General features: G+C 40.7%; 1 protein-coding gene across 3 annotated transcripts in view; it reads right to left on the reverse strand.

Annotated features, from left to right (window-relative positions):
* Window positions 1–26656, reverse strand: part of pnpla7b (patatin-like phospholipase domain containing 7b) — a 130692-nt gene that overhangs the window by 22903 nt on the left and 81133 nt on the right. For all 3 annotated transcript variants that reach the window (XM_062057060.1, XM_062057057.1, XM_062057059.1), the window contains exons 28-34: window positions 24844–24960; window positions 24676–24745; window positions 18879–18995; window positions 17625–17773; window positions 17381–17533; window positions 10908–11027; window positions 2417–2501 (exon numbers count right to left, since the gene is read on the reverse strand). In XM_062057060.1, the coding sequence (XP_061913044.1) occupies window positions 2417–2501; window positions 10908–11027; window positions 17381–17533; window positions 17625–17773; window positions 18879–18995; window positions 24676–24745; window positions 24844–24960 (811 nt within the window). The remainder of the gene's footprint in view (window positions 1–2416; window positions 2502–10907; window positions 11028–17380; window positions 17534–17624; window positions 17774–18878; window positions 18996–24675; window positions 24746–24843; window positions 24961–26656) is intronic.

Genomic DNA, 26656 nt, shown 5'->3' on the forward strand with positions numbered 1-26656 from the left:
CCTTCATTGTTTTTGTAGCTGTTGTTTTGAGGCATCCATCCATCCATCCATTTTCTACCGCTTATTCCCTTCGGGGTCGCGGGGGGCGCTGGAGCCTATCTCAGCTGCAATCGGGCGGAAGGCGGGGTACACCCTGGACAAGTCGCCACCTCATCGCAGGGCCAACACAGATAGACAGACAACATTCACACTCACATTCACACACTAGGGCCAATTTAGTGTTGCCAATCAACCTATCCCCAGGTGCATGTCTTTGGAGGTGGGAGGAAGCCGGAGTACCCGGAGGGAACCCACGCAGTCACGGGGAGAACATGCAAACTCCACACAGAAAGATCCCGAGGCCGGGATTGAACTCACGACTACTCAGGACCTTCGCATTGTGAGGCAGATGCACTAACCCCTCTTCCACCGTGCTGCCCTGTTTTGAGGCATGTTTAAAAAAAATACAAAATAATGCACTTTGTGAAAGTCAAAGTATAGTACTTCCCATAGTTGTAATGGGTATTAGAATATCTCAGGGAGAGCATGTCCCAAATTCCAAGCTGCTGTTTCGAGGCATGTTAAAAAAAAATAATGCACTTTGTGACTTCAATAATAAATATGGCAGTGCCAAGTTGGCACTTTTCTTATTTTGGAAAACCTTGTTACTTTGTTTAATGCATCCAGCGAGGCATCACAACAAAATTAGGCATAATAATGTGTTAATTCCACGACTGTATATATCGGTATCGGTTGATATCGGAATCGGTAATTAAGAGTTGGACAATACCGGAATATCGGATATCGGCAAAAAAAGACATTATCGGACATCTCTACTTTCAACCATCTACTCTTCCCATATTCTGAACGCAAAACATTTTTAATTTTCCCCAAATTCCCGTTTTCCTGGAATTTCCCGGGTTTTTCCTCCCTATTGACAAAGAATGAGCAATATACAATCTAGTGCAGGGGTCACCAACGCGGTGCCCGCGGGCACCAGGTAGCCCGTAAGGACCAGATGAGTAGCCCGCCGGCCTGTTCTAAAAATAGCTCAAATAGCAGCACTTACCAGTGAGCTGCCTCTATTTTTTAAATTGTATTTATTTACTAACAAGCTGGTCTCGCTTTGCCCGACATTTTTAATTCTAAAAGAGACAAAACTCAAATAGAATTTGAAAATCCAAGAAAATATTTTAAAGACTTGGTCTTCACTTGTTTAAATAAATTCATTAATTTTTTTACTTTGCTTCTTATAACTTTCAGAAAGACAATTTTAGAGAAAAAATACAACCTTAAAAATGATTTTAGGATTTTTAAACACATATACCTTTTTATCTTTTAAATTCCTTCCTCTTCTTTCCTGACAATTTAAATCAATGTTCAAGTATTTTTTTATTGTAAAGAATAATAAATACATTTTAATTTAATTCTTCATTTTAGCTTCTGTTTTTTCGACGAAGAATATTTGTGAAATATTTCTTTAAACTTATTATGATTAAAATTCAAAAAAATTATTCTGTCAAATATAAAAAATCCGTAGGATCAAATTTAAATCTTATTTCAAAGTCTTTTGAATTTCTTTTAAAATTTTTGTTCTGGAAATTGTAGAATACATAATGATTTGTCTTTGTTAGAAATATAGCTTGGTCCAATTTGTTATATATTCTAACAAAGTGTAGATTGGATTTTAACCTATTTAAAACATGTCATCAAAATTCTAAAATTAATCTTAATCAGGAAAAATTAGTAATGATGTTCCATAAATTCTTTTTTAAAGTTTTTCTCTTCTTTTTTTCGGTTGAATTTTGAATTTTAAAGAGTCGAAATTGAATTTTTTTCGTGTTTTCTCCTCTTTTAAACCGTTCAATTAAGTGTAAATATCATTAATTATTAATAATAACGTTAAAGGTAAATTGAGCAAATTGGCTATTTCTGGCAATTTATTTAAGTGTGTATCAAACTGGTAGCCCTTCGCATTAATCAGTACCCAAGAAGTAGCTCTTGGTTTCAAAAAGGTTGGTGACCCCTGGTCTAGTGCATATCCCGCATTTCTCATCCAATTGGAACCATTCCAACATCCACACACTCCACTCACCCTGGACATTCAGGAGGTTCGGTACCGCTCCCGCGTATCGCCGGTTCTGTGGCTCGTCGTGCGCATAGGGCATTCACACGCAATTCCTTCCTGAATTGCAAATTCAAGTTAAATTAGCATTTTCTCCTGCCAGCATTGTGGCCGTTCTGATGTTCCGCATATATTCTGCATGGACTGCGCCCCTTAATCTGCTCACTACAAGAGAGACAAAATCCTCTGCTAACAAGTTTAGTAGATCAGCTTTGTGTGCTGTCAAGTTTGCACGTGCTTTAGTACACGCAAACCTTTAGTAGATCAGGCCCTAATCGTGTTAAGTGGTGACGTCTCTGTCGGTAGTTTTACCGTCCACCAGGGCAGGTTTGACCGGCTCGATGCGAGACACAATTTCTGCCAAGTCAGTGAAAGACGCGTTGGGACACGTCAACACCTGAAAGACACAAACAGACAACATGGACATCAATGACGAGATGCATTTGTTTACCATGGAATAACAATACATATATAAATGTAGTACACACACATACCCCCAACCCATCCCACACCTTCACCACCGCTTGAATCCCTTAGGGGTGAAAGCAGCGCTTTAGATAGCAGCAGCCTGCCACCGGAGCCCCCACTCCCTCCCCTCTGTTGCAAGTCTTGTGGATTCTATGTAACATGTTTTTTCCTTGGCCTCAGTCTGGACCACCTCCTCAGGAGCCCAGTCTGAGACCGAACCTTTTTTTTTTACTCAAATACTTTACTCAAACTGAAATATATCAACATCATGTATATCAGAGGTGTCCAAACTTTTTCCACTGAGGGCCGCACACTGAAAAATCAAAGCAAGCGGGGGCCATTTTGATATTTTTTTATTTTAAAAACCAATACAATATATGTATAGAAAATATACATTTAGGCCTTCACTCAGGCTTGATCACAGGGACCCCAAAGGGTTTTGTCAAAAAAAATATAAAAAATGTGTCATTATTCAGTATTATTATTTGTATTATTATTCAAGTTTTAAATCCATAGATCAACATTAGGTCTGTCTGTCAATATAACGTTTTTAAAGATTTAAGTCGTATGCTCTTTTTGTCAAAGAAAACCCTGTTTTTTTATGGAAAAAAACACAAAATATGCAATATTTTCACCCAATAACATTTTTAAGCGGAATATTTGAGATTATATAATAATTGGAGCCTTAAAAAGGTCAACAACTCATAACACCATTGATTTTAATTCATTATTATTTTTTGAGCGATGACACTTAAAAACAAATCACACAAAAATTATTGGGGAACCTAAAGGGTCCTACTCATTAAAGTGTTAAAAAATAAATTATACATTTTTTTTACTGTTTACTTTTAACACAATAATCTCAAGATCAACTTCAGATCTATCCGTCAATTATACGTTGTATTGTTGTTTATGTTTTTTGTTTGTTCGTTTTAGGCCCTTCTTTAAAAAAAAAAAACAGCTAAATTTTTTATATGGCAAACACAAAATATGCAACATTTTCCCAAAAAAATATTTCAAAGTGCAATATTTAATGTGACGTAATTGGAGCCTTGGATAGGTCAATAATTCAAAATAACATTGATTTTCATTCATTATTTTTTTTAAAGAAAGAAAGCCTGCATGGCAGTTTTGTGTTATTAGAGTAAACATTGCAACATTTTCTTGTTACATTTCACCTGTTTGGTCTTTCATACCACTTTTTATGTTTTTTATTTTTTTAATCATATTTTAAAATGGGCCGTTAAAAAATGACCTGCGAGCCGCAAACGGCCCCCGGGCCGCACTTTGGACATCCCTGATGTATACGATACTAAAGTCAATTAATTTCACAACGTTCACTTTCCCTTCAACAAAAACAAGACTACTAATCATGGCAGACTTGACGAGCGACAACAAAGACTACTTTGGGACAAATGATGATCCAGGAACTTCTATTTTTGAGCCTGAATATAAGGAGGATGATCTACAAGTTTTAGAAGCTGTGTGCTAAACAGATGTAGCTTTAGTCAAACACTAAGCATCATGTAGCAGTATTGCTAAGTGCTAAACAAGATATACAAACATAAGTTTGCATGTTCTCCCCCGTGACTGCATGGGTTCCCTCTAGGTCAGGGGTGGGCAATTCATTTTTACCGGGGGCCGCACTGCTGGAGGGCCACGTCGACAATATTTCAATTAAATTTTGCTCAATATAATTTTTTATATATACGTAAGATTAAAAATAATAATAATAATTAATAATAACAATAATACTTTCATTTAACCTAACTTAACTTTATACCAAAAGCACTGCTTTGGAAATCATTTGTACCCCTTTCAGAGATCACATTTAGTTCCCCTTAAACATCCTCATGTTGCACAATGAAATGTAAGCATAGGATGAAGTGTGCATTCCTGTAACTTTCTCTAGTAACCGCATTCCATGATTAATATAAATAAATTAACATTAATAATAAATGACAGTAAAATAAGCACACGTATGACTGAGGAGTCATAGTGTAACTTTGTGTGGTGTTTGAGTTGTCCGACTTTTTGTGTGGCCATAAACGCACCAGTGGTTTAGTGGTATGCGTGTTGGTGACAGATGACAAGTTGGTTTTGGCCTGGTTTGTACGGCAGAAAATGACTAGTTTTTCGAGATAGAAGTGTTTTACTCATGTTTTTGTTGTGGTTATGGCCGAATATAAACAGTTTTGCTCAATAAAGTGATCGATATAATTCCTGGCCTCGAAGCATCTCGATAGACGTTACAATAATTGAACGGTGTTCAATTGAGCGGTGTTGACGAACACCGTTAGGGTCGCTTGTTGTCACTGTCACTCAAAGTTGCATTGCAAAATTACACAGAATAAATGTGTTTATTTTGTTTAGAATTCAGATGGGATTTGATTTGGTGCGCGGCATATATTTGCTGTGCGCAGCGGACGCTTGAGCAGTGCGCAATTGCGCAGGCGCGCACATTAGAGGGAACGTTGCTTGGCAGTCCATGTCTTGTTGGAAACACGCCATTCGTCATCAACTTTTCTCTTTTTAGCGTCTCGGGTGTAAACCGTGCATCACTTGTCGCTGTGCACCTTCACTCACAGGTTACACACGGACATACGCCCATAAATAACACTTTTCAAAATAAAAGCAGCACAGTTGTATTGCGCGATCGACATAGATGTTTTTTCAACTTTATTTTGTAATTTGTGATAGCAGCTGTTCACATTCACTCACAATCACGCACGCGCATACGTCCACATGGAAGTAATACAAATAACGCTTTTCAAAACAAAAGCAGCAGCGTTGTATTGCACACTCGACATTGATACTTTTTTAAATGTATTTTGTAATTTATGATTGGCCTCACACGGGCCGGACAGGGACGCACAAAGGGCCGGATGTGGCCCGCCGGCCGCAGAATGCCCGGGTCTGCTCTAGATACTCTGGCTTCCTCCAAACTCCAAAGACATGCACCTGGGGATAGGTTGATTGGCAACACTAAAAATTGGCCCTAGTGTGTGAATGTGAGTGTGAATGTTGTCTGTCTATCTGTGTTGGCCCTGCGATGAGGTGGCGACTTGTCCAGGGTGTACCCCGCCTTCCGCCCGATTGTAGCTGAGATAGGCTCCAGCGCCCCCCCGCGACCCCGAAGGTAATAAGCGGTAGAAAATGGATGGATGGACATTAACTTTATAATATTTTCAAAAATGTTGAATCAATCTCATACTATTCAAAGTAACGACATAACGTGCATTTTATTTTGTTGGATTCAATTGCAGGTTTTTTTTCATATGTTTTAAAAAACAAAAAACTATTATAATAATATATACAGTTGTTCTGTGCTTGTATTGTTACACCGGTGGTCAATGTTTGTTATAAACTGGTTGTCATGCGCCGCGTGTAACGGTCAATAATATATGAATATAAACGTAGAAAGATTCCCCTCAGGATATTATTACACAATTGCCTATGCATTTATTTATTTTTTTATGTACATTGTAAAAAAAAAAATCTGCAGATAAGCTAAGTCGCCATCACTTTACAGTAAAATGTACGGTGTTTTTTACAGCGTACAACTGTAATTGGAAAAACAGTACTGCTCTTTTTACACGGTAAAAAAAAGGCAGCTCAGCCGTTAGAATTTTATTGTAATACTGACAGTGATTTTATAGGACATTGTTGTAAATTGAAAATAGGCACCGCTGTTCTTTTACGGAACATTCTGACGACTGAGCTGCCAGGTTTTTACCCTAAAATCGATGAACATTTTAACAGTCTACAATTTGATGGATAACTTGCTTTAAAATCATAAGTCTAGCAGACATTTATGTGATTATTCTTTAATTTAACAACAAAAAAATGCTTGGAATGTATTTTTAAATAATATTAACCTTTAAAAAATATTAACTTCCATTTTATTTATATCAAAATGAAAACACCCAATACATTCAGTAAGAAAATAACTTTTGACGCATGCATTTCTTCCTGGCTTTGTGGGCCTTAAATTTGACACACTTGTGTTTTTTATTATTGTCATTTTTATTGTGTTACTTTCTATTTTATTCATTAGGGCAGTGTTTTTCAACCTTTTTTGAGCCAAGGCACATTTGTTTCATAAAAAAAAATACAGAGGCAAACCCCCAGCAGAAAAGGTTATAAAATTGAACTCCTCCAGGTTGTCGTGCCTTATTTTTGACTTTGTTGTCGTTTCCTGTGTGTAGTGCTTTAGTTCCTGTTTTGCTCTGTTATTTTGGTGACCTTTCCTGTTTTGTTGGTGTTCTCCTGTAGCAGCTTCATGCCTTCCTTTGAGTGCTACTGCCCGCACCCGCTTTATTTTCGCAATCAAGACTATTTAAGTTGTGCGTACGCTATCCTTCTTTGCGGGGACATTGTTGATTGTCATGTCATGTACGGATGTACTTTGTGGACGCCGTCTCTGCTCCACACGCTGTAAGTTTTTGCTGTCGTCCAGCATTCTGTTTTTGTTTACTTTGTAGCCAGTTCAGTTTTACTTTTGTTTTGCATAGCCATCCCTATGCTTCAGTGCCCTTTTTTCTAGCGAGACTTGCCTTTTGTTCATTTTTGGTTTAAGCGTTACATACCTTTTTAACCTGCACGCTGTCTCCCGCTGTGCTCTGCATATTGGGATCACGACAAACCATCCTCGATGCGCTCCGACTTCTACAAAGCAATGAACTACCTGCTGCCACCTACTGATATGGAGTTTTCTTTGTCCTCTGCCCCCCTCTCCCTTGTGGAAGGGGGGGCACAGGTCCGGTAGCCATGGATGAAGTGCTGGCTGTCCAGAGTCGGAACCCGGGGTGGACCGCTTGCCCGTGCATCGGTTGAGGACATCTCTGCGCTGCTGACCCGTCTCCGCTCGGGATGGTCTCCTGCTGGCCCCACTATGGACTGGACTCTCACTATTATGTTAGATCCACTATTGACTGGACTCTCACACTATTATGTTAGATCCACTATGGACTGGACTCTCACACTATTATGTTAGATCCACTATGGACTGGACTCTCACTATTATGTTAGATCCACTATGGACTGGACTCTCACTATTATGTTAGATCCACTATGAACTGGACTCTCACTATTATGTTAGATCCACTATGGACTGGACTCTCACACTATCATGTTAGATCCACTATGGACTGGACTCTCACTATTATGTTAGATCCACTATGGACTGGACTCTCACTATTATGTTAGATCCACTATGGACTGGACTCTCACAATATTATGTTAGATCCACTATGGACTGGACTCTCACACTATTATGTTAGATCCACTATGGACTGGACTCTCACTATTATGTTAGATCCACTATGGACTGGACTCTCACAATATTATGTTGGATCCACTATGGACTGGACTCTCACACTATTATGTTAGATCCACTATGGACTGGACTCTCACTATTATGTTAGATCCACTATGGACTGGACTCTCACTATTATGTTAGATCCACTATTGACTGGACTCTCACACTATTATGTTAGATCCACTATGAACTGGACTCTCACTATTATGTTAGATCCACTATGAACTGGACTCTCACTATTATGTTAGATGCACTATGGACTGGACTCTCACTATTATGTTAGATCCACTATGGACTGGACTCTCACTATTATGTTAGATCCACTATGGACTGGACTCTCACTATTATGTTAGATCCACTATGGACTGGACTCTCACTATTATGTTAGATCCACTATGGACTGGACTCTCACACTATTATGTTAGATCCACTATGGACTGGACTCTCACTATTATGTTAGATCCACTACGGACTGGACTCTCACTATTATGTTAGATCTACTATGGACTGGACTCTCACTATTATGTTAGATCCACTATTGACTGGACTCTCACACTATTATGTTAGATCCACTATGAACTGGACTCTCACTATTATGTTAGATCCACTATGAACTGGACTCTCACTATTATGTTAGATGCACTATGGACTGGACTCTCACTATTATGTTAGATCCACTATGGACTGGACTCTCACTATTATGTTAGATCCACTATGGACTGGACTCTCACTATTATGTTAGATCCACTATGGACTGGACTCTCACTATTATGTTAGATCCACTATGGACTGGACTCTCACACTATTATGTCAGATCCACTATGGACTGGACTCTCACTATTATGTTAGATCCACTATGGACTGGACTCTCACTATTATGTTAGATCCACTATGGACTGGACTCTCACACCATCATGTTAGATCCACTATGGACTGGACTCTCACTTTGATGTTAGATCCACTATGGACTGGACTCTCACTATTATGTTAGATCCACTATGGACTGGACTCTCACTATTATGTTAGATCCACTATTGACTGGACTCTCACACGATTATGTTAGATCCACTATGGACTGGACTCTCACTATTATGTTAGATCCACTATGGACTGGACTCTCACACTATCATGTTAGATCCACTATGAACTGGACTCTCACTATTATGTTAGATCCACTATGGACTGGACTCTCACTATTATGTTAGATCCACTATGGACTGGACTCTCACTATTATGTTAGATCCACTATGAACTGGACTCTCACTATTATGTTAGATCCAATATGGACTGGACTCTCACTATTATGTTAGATCCACTATGGACTGGACTCTCACTATTATGTTAGATCCACTATGGACTGGACTCTCACACTATCATGTTAGATCCACTATGGACTGGACTCTCACACTATTATGTTAGATCCACTATGAACTGGACTCTCACTATTATGTTAGATCCACTATGGACTGGACTCTCACTATTATGTTAGATCCACTATGAACTGGACTCTCACTATTATGTTAGATCCACTATGGACTGGACTCTCACTATTATGTTAGATCCACTATGGACTGGACTCTCACACTATTATGTTAGATCCACTATGAACTGGACTCTCACTATTATGTTAGATCCACTATGGACTGGACTCTCACTATTATGTTAGATCCACTATGGACTGGACTCTCACACTATTATGTTAGATCCACTATGGACTGGACTCTCACTATTATGTTAGATCCACTATGGACTGGACTCTCACACTATTATGTTAGATCCACTATGAACTGGACTCTCACTATTATGTTAGATCCACTATGGACTGGACTCTCACTATTATGTTAGATCCACTATGGACTGGACTCTCACACTATTATGTTAGATCCACTATGGACTGGACTCTCACTATTATGTTAGATCCACTATGGACTGGACTCTCACTATTATGCTAGACCCACTCGACGTCCATTGCATCCGGTCTCCCGTAGAGGGGGGGGTCACCCACATCTGTGGTCCTCTCCAAGGTTTCTCATAGTCATTCACATTGACATCCCACTGGGTTGTGAGTTTTTCCTTGCCCTTTTGTGGGCTCTGAACTAAGGATGTCGTCGTGGCTTGTGCAGCCCTTTGAGACACTTGTTATTTAGGGCTATATCAATAAACATTGATTGATCGATTGATTGATGTACTTTGTGGACGCCGCTCTGCTCCACACGCTGTAAGTTTTTGCTGTCGTCCAGCATTCTGTTTTTGTTTACTTTGTAGCCAGTTCAGTTTTACTTTTGTTTTGCATAGCCATCCCTATGCTTCAGTGCCCTTTTTCCTAGCGGGACTTGCCTTTTGTTCATTTTTTGGTTTAAGCGTTACATACCTTTTTACCTGCACGCTGTCTCCCTCTGTGCTCTGCATATTGGGATCACGACAAACCATCCTCGATGCGTTCCGACTTCTACAAAGCAATGAACTACCTGCTGCCACCTACTGATATGGAGTTTTACATGGTTACCCTGCCAAGCTCTACACAGCACAGACACATTATTAGCAGATTATAATTATTGACCAATTGGACCAATTAGGTGAAGATATTGGTGGTTGAAAAACACTGCATTAGGGCACCACACAATTTGGATTCTTGAGTGTAACGATTCGATTCCCGATTCAAAATGTTTTTGCCAGTGGCTTCTCTCCTGTCCCATGTCTTGGAGAACAGGTGGTGGTGTTGCTCTCAGGCCAGTTAGGACTACGTGGGGCAATAAGAGCCACATTGAGACCTAAAGCTGGAGCGCTGCGAGGCTCCTTTGCTTGGCGCGAGAACACAGAGAGCAGCATAAAAGCTGATTACAGTTCCTCTCGGAATGATGGAAAAAAGCCAGTTATTGACGGAACACTTCATCAAAATGTCAAGTCGGCTTTGCCGCGCCCGGGCTTTCTGTGAGGAGCGGCAATAAAGCGCGACCGAGACGCCGCCCGCGTCTGATGGATCGTGATGTAAGAAGGGACGAAAAGGGCGCTTACGTCGTTCTTGCTTTGGGTGTTGTGAAACTCCTCCTGGTGTCTGTCCTTCAGCATCTTCTCCACCACGCCGCTGCGACTCCACACGTCGAACACCGTCTTGCCGTGCTGGTATCCCACCTCCTGACACCACACACAAAGTTACATTCTTTACTAGGGATGTCCGACCATATCGGACTGCCGATATTATCGGCCGATAAATGCTTTAAAATGTAATATCAGAAATTATCGGTATCGGTTTCAAAATTATCGGTATCGGTTTCAAAAAGCAAAATGTATGACTTTTTAAAACGCCGCTGTGTACACGGACGTAGGGAGAAGTACAGAGCGACAATAAACCTTAAAGGCACTGCCTTTGAGTGCCGGCCCAGTCACATAATATCTACGGCTTTTCACACACACACAAGGCATACTTGGTCAACAGCCATACAGGTCACACTGAGGGTGACCGTATAAACAACTTTAACACTGTTACAAATATGCGCCACACCGTGAACCCACACCAAACAAGAATGACAAACACATTTCGGGAGAACATCCGCCCCGTAACACAACATAAACACAACAGAACAAATACCCGGAACCCCTTGCAGCACTAACTCTTCCGGGACACTACAATATACACCCCCTGCTACCCCTCCCCCCTCCCACCTGAACCCCGCCCACCTCAACCTCCTCATGCTCTCTCAGGGAGAGCATGTCCCAAATTCCAAGCTGCTGTTTTGAGGCATGTTAAAAAAAAAAGCACTTTGTGACTTCAATAATAAATATGGCAGTGCCATGTTGGCATTTTTTTCCATAACTTGAGTTGATTTATTTTGGAAAACCTTGTTACATTGTTTAATGCATCCAGCGGGGCATCACAACAAAATTAGGCATAATAATGTGTTAAATCCACGACTGTATATATCGTTATCGGTTGATATCGGAATCGGTAATTAAGAGTTTTAATGATATCGGCCAAAAAAACATTATCGGACATCTTTATTCTTTACACGTCCTACACCTTCTCCGTCACTTCCTATCTTTAACCCTGCAACGCCAAAACTCACATCATCAGCGTGATTAGTTCTTTCCTAAATAGCCTGACGTATCAGATGAGATGCATACATTGCACGTACAATCCACGTACAATGAGGGCAGTATTTGAGGAGAACAAAAAAAAAAAAAAAAAAAAAAAATTCTCAGAAATTTTGATGGGCCTGCTATCTGTGTGATTTGGATTAATCGGGATTAATCCAAATTCAAAAGTGTGATTAACAAAATAATGGTTTGACAGCACTATTAATAAGATATACTATTAGGAAACTATTTACTTTGTCGCCTATATTATGTTTTTTCACCTTTTCCGACATGTTAGAATGTCAAACTGTACATTGTCACTCTATACTTGTTCAAAACACATCACTATACATAAACTAACTAACCTAAATTAAGTTGCTTTTAGCATATGTTATGTCAAAAATGTATAAATGATACTTGTGGTACGCGGCTCAATCTAGTGGTATAACAAAAAATCAATTAATTAAAGTACAGTGTTTTATTTTCCGATATTCAAACACAGTGTTAGTGTTCACACTGTGAGTAATGTTACAGTTAAACTTGTTAAATAAAACCTCTGCCTTGTTTTTAATGAATAATTAGGTCTACTACGCTACTGTATTTTAATGTTGTCATTATGGTGGCACTTAATGAATACTTAGGCCTACTACGCTACTGTATTTTAATGTTGTCATTATGGTGGTACTTGATGAATACTTAGGTCTACTACACTACTGTATTTTAATGTTGTCATTATGGTGGCACTTAATGAATACTTAGGCCTACTACGCTACTGTATTTTAATGTTGTCATTATGGTGGTACTTGATGAATACTTAGGTCTACTACACTACTGTATTTTAATGTTGTCATTATGGTGGCACTTAATGAATACTTAGGCCTACTACGCTACTGTATTTTAATGTTGTCATTATGGTGGTACTTGATGAATACTTAGGTCTACTACACTACTGTATTTTAATGTCGTCATTATAGTGGTACTTAATGAATACTTAAGCCTACTACGCTACTGTATTTTAATGTCGTGGTACTTAATGAATACTTAGGCCTACTACGCTACTGTATTTTAATGTTGTCATTATGGTGGTACTTGATGAATACTTAGGCCTACAACGCTACTGTATTTTAATGTTGTCATTATGGTGGTACTTGATGAATACTTAGGCCTACTACGCTACTGTATTTTAATGTTGTCATTATGGTGGTACTTAATGAATACTTAGGCTTACTACGCTACTGTATTATAATGTTGTCATTATGGTGGTACTTAATGAATACTTAGGTCTACTACACTACAGTATTTTAATGTTGTCATTATAGTTGTACTTAATGAATACTTAGTCTTACTATGCTACTGTATTTTAATGTTGTCATTATCGTGGTACTTAATGAATACTTAGGCCTACTACACTACTGTATTTTAATGTTGTCATTATGGTGGTACTTAATGAATACTTAGTCCTACTATGCTACTGTATTTTAATGTTGTCATTATGGTGGTACTTAATGAATACTTAGTCCTACTATGCTACTGTATTTCAATGTTGTCATTATGGTGGTACTTAATGAATACTTAGTCCTACTATGCTACTGTATTTTAATGTTGTCATTATGGTGGTACTTAATGAATACTTAGTCCTACTATGCTACTGTATTTCAATGTTGTCATTATGGTGGTACTTAATGAATACTTTGGCCTACTACGCTACTGTATTTTAATGTTGTCATTATGGTGGTACTTAATGAATACTTTGGCCTACTACGCTACTGTATTTTAATGTCGTCATTATGGTGGTACTTAATGAATACTTAGGCCTACTACGCTACTGTACTTTTAATGTTGTCATTATGGTGGTACTTAATGAATACTTAGGCCTACTACACTACTGTATTTTAATGTTGTCATTATGGTGGTACTTAATGAATACGTAGGCCTACTACACTACTGTATTTTAATGTCGTCATTATGGTGGTACTTAATGAATACTTAGGCCTACTACACTACTGTATTTTAATGTCGTCATTATGGTGGTACTTAATGAATACTTAGGTCTACTACACTACTGTATTTTAATGTTGTCATTATGGTGGTACTTAATGAATACTTAGGTCTACTACACTACTGTATTTTAATGTTGTCATTATGGTGGTACTTAATGAATACTTAGGTCTACTACACTACTGTATTTTAATGTTGTCATTATGATGGTACTTAATGAATACTTAGGCCTACTACACTACTGTATTTTAATGTTGTCATTATGATGGTACTTAATGAATACTTAGGCCTACTACACTACTGTATTTTAATGTCGTCATTATGGTGGTACTTAATGAATACTTAGGTCTACTACACTACTGTATTTTAATGTTGTCATTATGGTGGTACTTAATGAATACTTAGGTCTACTACACTACTGTATTTTAATGTTGTCATTATGGTGGTACTTAATGAATACTTAGGCCTACTACGCTATTGTATTTTAATGTTGTCATTATGGTGGTACTTGATGAATACTAAGGCCTACTACGCTACTGTATTTTAATGTTGTCATTATGGTGGTACTTGATGAATACTTAGGCCTACTACACTACTGTATTTTAATGTCGTCATTATGGTGGTACTTAATGAATACTTAGGTCTACTACACTACTGTATTTTAATGTTGTCATTATGGTGGTACTTAATGAATACTTAGGCCAACTACGCTACTGTATTTTTAATGTCGTCATTATGGTGGTACTTAATGAATACTTAGGTCTACTACACTACTGTATTTTAATGTTGTCATTATGGTGGTACTTGATGAATACTTAGGTCTACTACACTACTGTATTTTAATGTTGTCATTATGGTGGTACTTAATGAATACTTAGGTCTACTACACTACTGTATTTTAATGTTGTCATTATGGTGGTACTTGGAGAGACAAGTTTTTTCTGAGGTGGGACTTGGTGGAAAAAGTTTGAGAACCGCTGCAATAAATTATAAATAAGTATTGAATAATTCATTTAAAAAAATCATAGATACAATTAACATAAATATACATGTAGTGATAGATAAATGTCAAATTGTTAGAATAATTGTGTGTAAGTTATCACACAACTCCTATGCTTAAAGGCCGTTGCTATAGTTACTATCAATTGTGCTGAAGTTGTAGTTTTCTATCTGTGCAAAGGGACAACTTGCAAATCCAAGATTGCGAGTCGACTCTAAGTGTTTGTGTCCAGAACATCGAGTACCGTGACGCAGACAAAGCAGAGACAGGGCGATATCACGATTGTCATCACATTTGCATTTCTGAATAATCATATATTGTGTCTAACGGGGGGTGCTAAAATTACCCCCCTTCCTTCAGAAGCAGCCTAAGTGATGTAACCAGGGACCTCCCAAATAAATACAGGAGCACGTGGGCTGTACCTTAGAACGTAAGTCGGTTCTGTAACTAAGAGTACAGCCCAAAACGTCTCTTCTCATTGAGCAAAATTTAACTCTGTCTCTGCATGATTCCTTGCTTCTTGTCTGTTTAATAAATGTTGTCAGTGTTTGAACCTGACACAAATAGACGATAAAAACTAATGAAATATAATGATAATCGTAGCCTTCTGCATATATGACCGGACTCTCGCTCAGGGCCTCAACACACATTACTGTCGTCATGAACGGCCTTCAGCTCATCAAAGCCATGCTCCCCCCACCATCACACTCCCCACCAATGCCAGCACATCATTAAAGGAGTTAAAGGACTCAAAGGACTCCAAAAACATCATAAGACTGTAAAGACCCTCTCCATCAAAGAAGAGGATGTACGCCGGCAGTTCTTGAAGCTGAATACGCGGAAGGCCCCCGGGCCGGATGGTGTCTCCCCCTCCACTCTCAGACACTGTGCGGACCAGCTGGCTCCTGTCTTCACTGACATTTTTAACACCTCTCTGGAGCTATGCCGCGTGCCGTCCTGCTTTAAGACCTCTACCATTGTCCCTGTCCCCAAGAAAGCACGGATCACAGGACTAAATGACTACAGGCCGGTCGCGCTGACGTCTGTGGTCATGAAGTCCTTTGAGCGCTTGGTCCTGCCCCACCTCAAGGACATCACCGCCCCCCTCCTGGACCCACTGCAGTTCGCCTACAGAGCCAACAGGTCTGTGGATGATGCAGTGAACCTGGCCCTCCACTTCATCCTGGAGCATCTGGACTCCCCAGGAACCTACGCTAGGATCCTGTTTGTGGACTTCAGCTCTGCCTTCAACACCATCCTCCCTGGACTGCTACGAGACAAGCTCTACCAGCTCAGCGTGCCCAACTCCCTCTGCAGTTGGATTAATGACTTCCTGACAGACCGAAGACAGCACGTACGGCTGGGGAAGATTGTCTCGGACAGTCGAACCACAAACACTGGTACTCCTCAGGGCTGTGTACTCTCCCCCTGGCTCTTCTCCCTGTATACAAACTGCTGCACCTCCAGTCACCAATCCGTAAAACTGCTCAAGTTTGCGGATGACACCACCCTCATCGGGCTCATCTCGAATGGCGATGAGTCCGCCTACAGGAGAGAGGTGGACCGGCTGACGTCCTGGTGCAGCCTCAACAACCTGGAGCTGAACGCCCAGAAAACAGTGGAGATGATCATGGACTTCAGGAAAGTCACAGCCCCACCATCCCCCCTCACCCTGATTGACTCTCCCACCCCCATCCCCATTGTGGACTCCTTCCGTTTCTTGGGCACCACCATCACCCAGGACCTCAAGTGGGAGCTGACCATCAGCTCCCTCATCAAGAAGGCCCAGCAGAGGATGTACTTCCTGCGGCAGCTGAGGAAACTTAAGGTGCCGACAGAGATGCTGGTGCAGTTTTACTCAGCCATCATAGAGTCCATCCTGACCTCCTCCATCACAGTGTGGTTCCCCGGCGCCACAATCCAGGATAAGAATAGACTGCAGCGCATCGTACGTGCTGCTGAGAAGGTGATTGGCTGCAAGCTCCCATCCCTCCAGGACTTGTTCTCCTCCAGGACCAGGAGGCGTGTGGGTCGGATCACAGCTGACTCTTCTCACCCTGGACACACGCTATTCTCCCCTCTCCCCTCAGGCAGGAGACTACGCTCCATCCAGACCCACACCTCCCGCCACCTGAACAGTTTTTTCCCCTCGGCCATCAGGCAAATTAACAATAACTCCTAACAGCAGCTCCTTGAATTCCTTGAATCCCTTCTAAGTCTATCTGATAGCTCAGTCACAGCTCTTTTTTATACCAAATATGTGTTATATGTGTTTTATGTCGCACGTTTGCACCAAGAAAAATTCCTAGTTTGTGAACCCGTTCTCAAACAATGGCAATAAAACGATTCTGATTCTGATTCTGATAAATGTTTTCAGTCATTATTATGAAGACTTAACGTGTTTATCTGAACTTACGGCGATCTCGTCAAACTTTCCAAACTCCAGCGTCCGGTATCGGTCGATGGGAGGCCTGATGTACTCGCAGTAGTCGCTGTTCTTCACAGTGTCCAGGTGTCGCACGCAGCACACGTAGGCCAGGCGAGTCTGAATCTCCGCCATGTTCAACACCTGAAGTGTAAGCAGTGGAAAAAAAACCTGCCACGTTAAGAGTCCCGGAGATGCACTCCGTGGCCTTTTATCTTTCCAATCGATGCGTTACCTTGACTTTCTCTGCCAGGGGGTTGAGGCGTTTCCATAGCAACCACCAGCCTGACAGCGAGTCGCCATAATTGGTCAGGTTGGTTTCGTCGCGGCTGCCCACGTCGATCGCTATCACCACTTTGGCCCCCATGGAGCGCGCCACGTCGGCTGGCAGAGGGGGTGGTCAAAAGTCAATGCAGCGAAATAAAATGATAACTCTGTATATGAATGGAAGTACATCAAAGACAAGGAATTTCATAATTAAAGCTGCAAGCCGCTTTGGACGTGCCTTCGCACCCCTGTGCAACTCCGGCTTCACGTAAGTCGGCGGGCACGCATGTCGCTCGCGGTTACGTCCTCCCCAATGCTGAGACCCACCATCAAACATTTCAGGAAAATCGGAGCATGTGGAAGGAAGTTAGGACTGTAATACTTTTTCATCACAAGGGGGCGATTTTGGTCCCACGGCAGTCAAGTGCTACCCAATGCTCACATTTCAGGAAGATCAGAGGATGTGGAAGGAAGTTATGACCATTATATTTTTTTACCATAAGGGGGCGATATTGGTGCAAAGTCAGTTATTCAGTAGCATCCCACCAAATGCACTGACCCACCATAAATATTTTCAAGAAGATTGGAGCATGTGGAAGGAAGTTATGACCGTTATACCTTTTCACCACAAAGGGGCGATATTGGGGCAAAGGCAGTCATTCAGTAGGGTCCCACCGGATGCACTGACCCACCATAAAAAATTGTCAGGAAGATCGGAGCGTGTGGAAGGAAGTTATGACCATTATACTTTTTTACCATAAGGGGGTGCAAACTTTGGGCGATGCCATGCCACGCCCACATCCTACATGGTAGGCAAGATTCCTTCCGTATTTATCATCGCCCATCTGTCTGGTATCTGTCATTTCAACAGCGGCTCACCCGGTTTTTGGCCTAAAAATTACCGACTTCCTGTTTTTGAGACTTTTACATGTGCCCTGTCATGACAGACGTCTCCAACGGTTTCCAGGACGATACGGGAGGGGCACATTTTTACTTATTTCAAAAGGGGGCGCTAAAGAGCCACTTTTAAAATACCCAACAGTACATTTTTTCAGCCAGATTGACACACTAGCAACATTTGGTGAGTTTTCGGGCATGTTAGGGCCTCAGAAAGGTGTCCAAACGTAAAGAGACATGTCAACAAACACATCAGTTTCAATGGGGCCCTTTGCTGCTGGGGCCCCATTAATAATAATAACAATAATAATAATAATAGATTTACCTGGCAGGTTGTTGATGTAGCCTCCATCCATTAAAAGGTGTCCATCTTTGGGGTCACAAAGAGGAGGCAGGTACCCTGATAGTGACATGCTGGCACGTACGTATCGCCATAGAGAACCTGAAAGAGAAAACAGGTACCGCATTTTTCGGACTATAAGTCGCAGTTTTTTTTCATAGTTTGGTCGGTGGTGCGACTTATAGTCAGGAGCGACTTATGTGTGAAATTATTAACACATTACTGTAAAATATCAAATATTATTTAGCTCATTCACGTAAGAGACTAGACGTATAAGATTTCATGGGATTTAGCGATTAGGAGTGACAGATTGTTTGGTAAACATATAGCATGTTCTATATGTTATAGTTATTTGAATGACTCTTACCATAACATGTTACGTTAAAGGCCTACTGAAATTGAGATTTTCTTATTTAAACGGGGATAGCCGGTCCATTCTATGTGTCATACTTGATCATTTCGCGATATTGCCATATTTTTGCTGAAAGGATTTAGTAGAGAACTTCGACGATAAATTTTGCAACTGATAAAAAAGCCTTGCCTGTACCGGAAGTAGCGTGACGTCACAGGTTGAGGAGCTCCTCATATCTGCACATTGTTTACAATCATGGCCCCCAGCAGCGAGAGCGATTCGGACCGAGAAAGCGACGATCACCCCATTAATTTGAGCGAGGATGAAAGATTCGTGGATGAGGAAAGTGAAAGTGAAGGATTAGAGGGCAGTGGAAGCGATTCAGATAGGGAAGATGCTGTGAGAGGCGGGTGGGACCTGATATTCAGCTGGGAATGACTAAAACAGTAAATAAACACAAGACATATATATACTCTATTAGCCACAACATATATGCAACAAATTAATCCCGCATAAACACCTCCCCCCTCCCGTCCATATAACCCGCCAATACAAATCAAATACCCGCACAACACACTCAATCCCACAGCCCAAAGTACCGTTCACTTCCGCAAAGTTCCTACAGCACATATATTTCCCCAAAGTTACGTACGTGACATGCACATAGCGGCACGCACGTACGAGCAAGCGATCAAACGTTTGGAAGCCGCAGCTGCGTACTCACGGTAGCGCGTATCCAACTCAAAGTCCTCCTGGTAAGAGTCTCTGTTGTCCCAGTTCTCCGCAGGCCAATGGTAAAGCTGGACTGTCATATTTCGGGAATGTAAACAATGAAACACCGGCTACGTGTTTGTGTTGCTGCAGCCGGCCGCTAATACACCGCTTCCCACCTACAGCTTTCTTCTTTGCTGTCTTCATTGTTCATTAAACAAATTGCAAAAGATTCACCAACACAGATGTCCAGAATACTGTGGAATTTTGCGATGAAAACAGACGACTTAATAGCTGGCCACAATGCTGTCCCAAAATGTCCGCTACAATCTGTGACGTCACGCGCAGGCGTCATCATACCGAGACGTTTTCAGCAGGATATTTCGCGGGAAATTTAAAATTGCACTTTACTAATCTAACCCGGCCGTATTGGCATGTGTTGCAATGTTAAGATTTCATCATTGATATATAAACTATCAGACTGCGTGGTCGGTAGTAGTGGGTTTCAGTAGGCCTTTAACATACCAGGCACGTTCTCAGTTGGTTATTTATGCGTCATATAACGTACACTTATTCAGCCTGTTGTTCACTATTCTTTATTTATAGAGTGCGAGTGCGACTTATATATGTTTTTTTCCTTCTTTATTATGCATTTTCGGCCGGTGCGAGTTATACTCCGAAGCGACTTATACTCCGAAAAATACGGTATTTTAACAGTTACAATGATGTCGCCACATCTACAGCTATTATTCACACACATAACATTCTTCACCAAAAATCATCTATTTGTTCTTATTATTATTATGGGCCTGTTGCAATGCAGAGAAGAAATGGAAAAAGAAAAGTGACACCGGAAGACAAGTTAGCACCAAAGCCCCGCAGGTGGGCTTTTTCTAACAAGATCAAAAGGCATCCGCCGCCCGCCCCTGCGTTCTGACTCATCACCGGAGCAAGTGGTCCCCGCCGATGCAGACACAGGCAGACCAACAACCAAAACCAACAACGGTTGAAAACAAATGTGTCAGAAGTGTCAAGCGTGCGTGACAGTGTCAAAGAGAGGTTGTGTCAGGTTCAAACACTGATGACATCTATTAAACAAGACAAGAGGCAAAGAATTAAACAGAGACAGAATTCAATTTGGACTCAATATTGAGGAGAGTCGTCTGTACACTGTACCCTTGCACAGTATCTCAGCACGCGCTGCCAAAAGATTGCGCGCCTCCTTTTATTTTGGACCCTCCCCGACCACATGGCCACCGCTGTCTCCAAAGGACAAAGGTCGCAAAAAGTTCACAGAAAAGGTCGTAAACAATTCACAGAAAAGGTCAGTTCAAAAAGAGTTCGTAATATAGTTCAAAAAGAGGTCTATAAAATAGTTCAAAAAGAGTTCGTAAAATAGTTCAAAAAGAGGTCCATAAAATAGTTCAAAAAGAGTTCGTCTGGAAATTGGGCAGATCCTGTCATCTCTCCGCTTTGAAGTCCTTGGGTTAGAACAATATCTTTCTGTTGATTACCATACATGAGAGAAAACAGAAACACCTTCATCTTGCTTTCCCCCCTACACAGTGGAGTTTTACCAGCCTTACTCTTGGTAGGTTTCCAAGACAGCTTTTGTCTTCTCACCAGACCCTCAATGTAACACAAAGTTTTTGTGATCATTTAGAAACAATTATTCTAACAGGTTGTGTCCATGTTTAAACAAGCATCACGTTCTCTCGATGAGCTTCAAGAGGCAGTCACCTGATATGGTTTTCACTTCACAGGTGTGCTTGAAGCTCATCGAGAGAATGCCAAGAGTGTGCAAAGCAGTAATCAGAGCAAAGGGTGGCTTTTTTGAAGAAACTAGAATATAAAACATGTTTTCAGTTATTTCAACTTTTTTTGGTAAGTACATACAGTAACTCCACGTGTTCATTCATAGTTTTGATGCCTTCAGTTTAGGGCTGGGCAATATATCGAATATACTCGATACATTGAATATACTCGATATATCGCGTGTTTGTCTCTGTGCAATATAGAAAATGACTATATCGTGATATTCGAGTATACGTTCTCAAGCAGTTGCTTTTAGCTGCGGGCATTACACTACAGGCGTTTCTCCCTCTTTCTTGTCTCTCCTTCTCACAGAGACATAAAACAAGCGCACCTTCTTACATACGTCACATACTGTCGCGCGTGCAACGTCATACGCTCTGGCGGAGCAGAGACGTAGCGACAGGGGTAACGTTAGCAGTGATGCTAGCGGAGTGGTGCGAGTGGTAATACGAGAGAAAGAAGGTGCGAATCTGGTAACAAATGAAGGAATAATTAATTCCCAAGAAAAACAGCAGGGGGTCCATCGTCTGGCGGTGGTTTGGCTTCAAGCGGGAAGATGTTGAACAGACAACCGTAATATGTCAAGTATGCGGCAAAAGCGTTGCTACAAAAAGTAGCAGCACTGCTAATTTGTAGCATCATTTGAAAAGTCACCCCCCAGAGAATGAAGAGTGCTTGAAACTCCGCATGTCAACATCTCCGTACGGTGCCACACCAACAAAATGCTGAAGCAACCCTTTCCACATCAACACCGTATGAAACAAATAGTCAACAACAGAAGGAGATAACGTCCGCAGGAACCTACCACATAGCGAAGGACATACACTATTTGATTTCCTATTATGCAGCTCATTTTTATTTGACACTTATTGAAATATCTTGTGTGACATTATGCACAAAAGTGCACTTTATTTGTTTTAAACTATTGTAGTGGTGTTCTGTACAAAAAGTGCACTTTAATTTTGTTAGAATAATTGTATATAAGTTATCACAAAACTTTGTGTTACATTGCGTTCAGCTGGCCCAGTGAGAGGACAAAAGCTGTCTTTGATGCTACCAAGCAGAAGGCTTGCAAAACTCCACTGTGTACGATGGGAAGCGACATGAAGGTAGAATAATTGTATATAAGTTATCACAAAACTTTGTGTTACATTGCGTTCAGCTGGCCCAGCGAGAGGACAAAAGCTGTCTTTGATCCTACCAAGCAGAAGGCTTGTAAAACTCCACTGTGTACGATGGGAAGCGACATGAAGGCGTCGGTTTCTTTCTTCTATTGTAATCCACAGGAAGATTTTGTTTAATGTCTTGTTTAATAGAACCTGACAAATTTAGTGTTGTTTTGATATGTCATCTTAGTGACATCATGCACAAAAGTGCACTAATAGATTGTTTTAAAATGTCTCTGACAATTTTGCACTTTCTGTTTTGAAATGACATAAATGCTTGTGCCACTGCTTAATAACCGTTTAAATAATACAGTTTTGATAAATTTACTTTGTTGTGATTTCCCTCCCTGCATGAAAGTTTAAAATGAGCATATATTAATGCAGTATGAACAAGAATGTTTTAATGTAGACACATAGAATCCTCATACTGCTGTGATTATATGCATTCAAGGGTAAGGCAAAATATTGAGATACTGTATATATCGTGTATCGTGACATGGCCCAAAAATATGGAGATATTAATAAAAGGCCATATCGCCCAGCCCTAATCTAAGTTATCACAAAACTTTATGTAACATTGAGTTCAGCTGGCCCTGCGAGAGGACAGAAGCTGTCTTTGAGCCTACCAAGCAGAAGGCTTGTAAAACTCCACTGTGTACGATGGGAAGCGACATGAAGGCGTCGGTTTCTTTCTTCTATTGTAATCCACAGGAAGATTTTGTCTTTACCCGAGATCTACAAAGCGGAGAGGAGGCGGGGCCTGACCTCCCTCCAGGCACCTTTCCTTTGAACTGTTTTGTGATAAGGGTGATGGCTGTTTACGACCCCCCTCCCTTAGAAACAGCTGTTGCTATGTAATCAGGGAAAGTACAAATAAAAGAGGAGGCGTACAATCTTTCGTCAGAGCGTGGTGGAGACTGTGCAAGAGTACAGCCCAGGCGTTTCTCCTCAATTGAGCTAAATTGAATTCTGTCTGTTTAATTCCTTGCTTCTTGTCTTGTTTAATGGATGTCATCAGTGTCTGAACCTGACAAATTTAGTGTTGTTTTGATATGTCATCTTAGTGACATCATGCACAAAAGTGCACTCATAGCTTGTTTTAAAATGTCTCTGACAATCTTGCACTTTCTGTTTTGAAATGACATGAATGTTTGTGCCACTGCTTAATAACTGTTTAATAAATACATTTATTATTGATTTCCCTCCTTGCATGAAAGTTTAAAATGAGCATGTATTAATGCAGTATGAAGAAGAATGTTTTAATGTAGACACATAGAATCATCATACTGCTGTGATTATATGCATCAAGTGTTCATTCAAGGCTAAGGCAAAATATCGAGATATATATCGTGTATCGTGACATGGCCTGAAAATATTGAGGTATTAATAAAAGGCCATATCGCACAGCCCTAATTCAGTGACAATCTACAATCTAAGAAAGTCATGAAAATAAAGAAAACGCATTGAATGAGGAGATGTGGTGTGTCCAAACTTTTGGCCTGTACTGTACATATTGTATTGCTTTTGAAAATGAAATAGGAAAATAGTAAAATAACCCCCGCATGGTTTGATTTTCCAGAAAGTTAGGACACCCCTGACCTAGACCTGTGTGTTCCACTCTTACAGAAAGATTGTGTGCAAACCAAGGCCTCCCTTGGACAAACATGTTGCTCCAACAGACGCGCGGTCGTCTCTTAGAAAAACAAACAAACAAACAAACAAACCACCTATGACCTACCGTCGGTGTGGACTCGCATTGCAGAGGCACTGATGTCGGCCGTGATGTTGAAATATGGGATCCAGAGGTCCTGCGTGCATAAACACGCGCACAAAAACAATTTTATCAAATGACAAGGAGGGAAAAACACCCATGACTCATCCAGTTTGTTTTGCCTCTTGGTCTCACCTCAATCTGCTTGCTTTTGAAGACGTTGCTGATGCTGGAGTTGAAGGCGGCGCCAGAGAACATGGAGGTGACCGGGTATGTTAAATCCAGAACCTTCTTAAACACCGAAGTCATTTCCTGCAGGAGGGAGTGGACATGAAGGATGTTTTCCTCCTGGCAATCACCACTTTCATTTAAGGCCGTGCAGAATCTTACAGATTGTTTATGGCAATTTTATTCCTCCCAACAGATGCACACCAGCGATTATTCTCGTTTTTATTTTTTTTTTACTATACTTTCACTACGTGCATAAAGATGCCCTCTGCGTGGAAAAAAAAAAAAAATTCTGCAGAGCAGTCTGTCTTGTTTTTTTATGTAGTCCAAGCCTTCCTCGCAGAGGATGAGAGATTCTAGTCTAATGTAAGCACCAAAGACCGAGACGGTGCGTTCAGGACACAATTTAAGATGCACTCGCACAGCCAAAGAAGAAGATATATATGTCTCTCTTTACAAACACTTGATTCAGCCATTTTAGGTCCCGCTGGCAGCCATTTCCTGCTTATTGAGGCGATTGAGGAGGCCGGCTTTTGCTCCACCACAAGTTTTTGATTGTGATGAGAACTGACTTTTTTGGGTAAAAAAAGACTTCTTTACCGCTTATTGTTCGGCTGCGCCTCTTCCAAGAGCGCGCACATACATGCGTTTCACCTTTGCCGATAATGAGCCTAGTCTATAAAATCCGCTACACCTCCCTGATACTGAAGTACATGTCAAACTACTTCCTTAACGTAAATGACCGCCATAACCACAACACCAGGGGGAGCTCCACTAACCACGTTAAACCCAGATTCCGAACTAACAAAGGTCTTAACTCATTCTCTTTCTATGCCACATCAATGTGGAATGCGCTCCCAACAGGTATAAAAGAAAGAGCATCTCTATCCTCCTTCAAAACCGCAATAAAAGTTCACCTCCAGGCAGCTACAACCCTAAACTAACACCCTCCCCGGATTGCTAATAATCAAATGTAAACAATCAAATGCAGATACTTTTTCTTATGCCTTCTGATATCTCTCTCTCTCTCTCTCTCTCTGTCTCTCTCTCTCTCTCTCTGTCCACTACTTGCTGTCCATATCCTACCCCCCCCCCCCTGATTGTAAATAATGTAAATAATTCAATGTGATTATCTTGTGTGATGACTGTATTATGATGATAGTATATATGATAGTATATATCTGTATCATGAATCAATTTAATTGGACCCCGACTTAAACAAGTTGAAAAACGTATTCGGGTGTTACCATTTAGTGGTCAATTGTACGGAATATGTACTTCACTGTGCAACCTACTAATAAAAGTCTCAATCAATCAATCAATCAATCAATCAATCAATCAATCAATCAATCAATCAATCAATCAATCAATCAATCAATCAATCAATCAATCAATCAATCGTCTGTCTAATTATAAATAATGCAGACGAGGCGTGTTGGCTGACTTCTTGACGTTTACTTTCACAGCGTGCTCATAACCTCATTCTTAGCTGCCAGGTGGCGACATGCAACAACACTTTTCGGGGCTACCGCGCATGCTCGTCACTCCCGTTGCATGCTGGGTAGTGTAATTGTTATATTCCCTAGCTCATAACATCACATCTTTCCCTCTATAAAGAAATAATGTTAACTCAATAAAGTGTATTTCTTTTTTTAGCTTTAACTTTTCATTTTTTAGCATTGTAACCACATTTGCAAACAACCTTTCTCTTCATAGACTTTTCCTTCAATAAAGAAATAAAGTGCAAAAATGTCAACGCATCATAACAAACAGTTATGTT

The sequence above is a fragment of the Entelurus aequoreus genome, linkage group LG08 (assembly GCF_033978785.1).
Source record: "Entelurus aequoreus isolate RoL-2023_Sb linkage group LG08, RoL_Eaeq_v1.1, whole genome shotgun sequence".
Lineage (NCBI taxonomy): Eukaryota > Metazoa > Chordata > Actinopteri > Syngnathiformes > Syngnathidae > Entelurus > Entelurus aequoreus.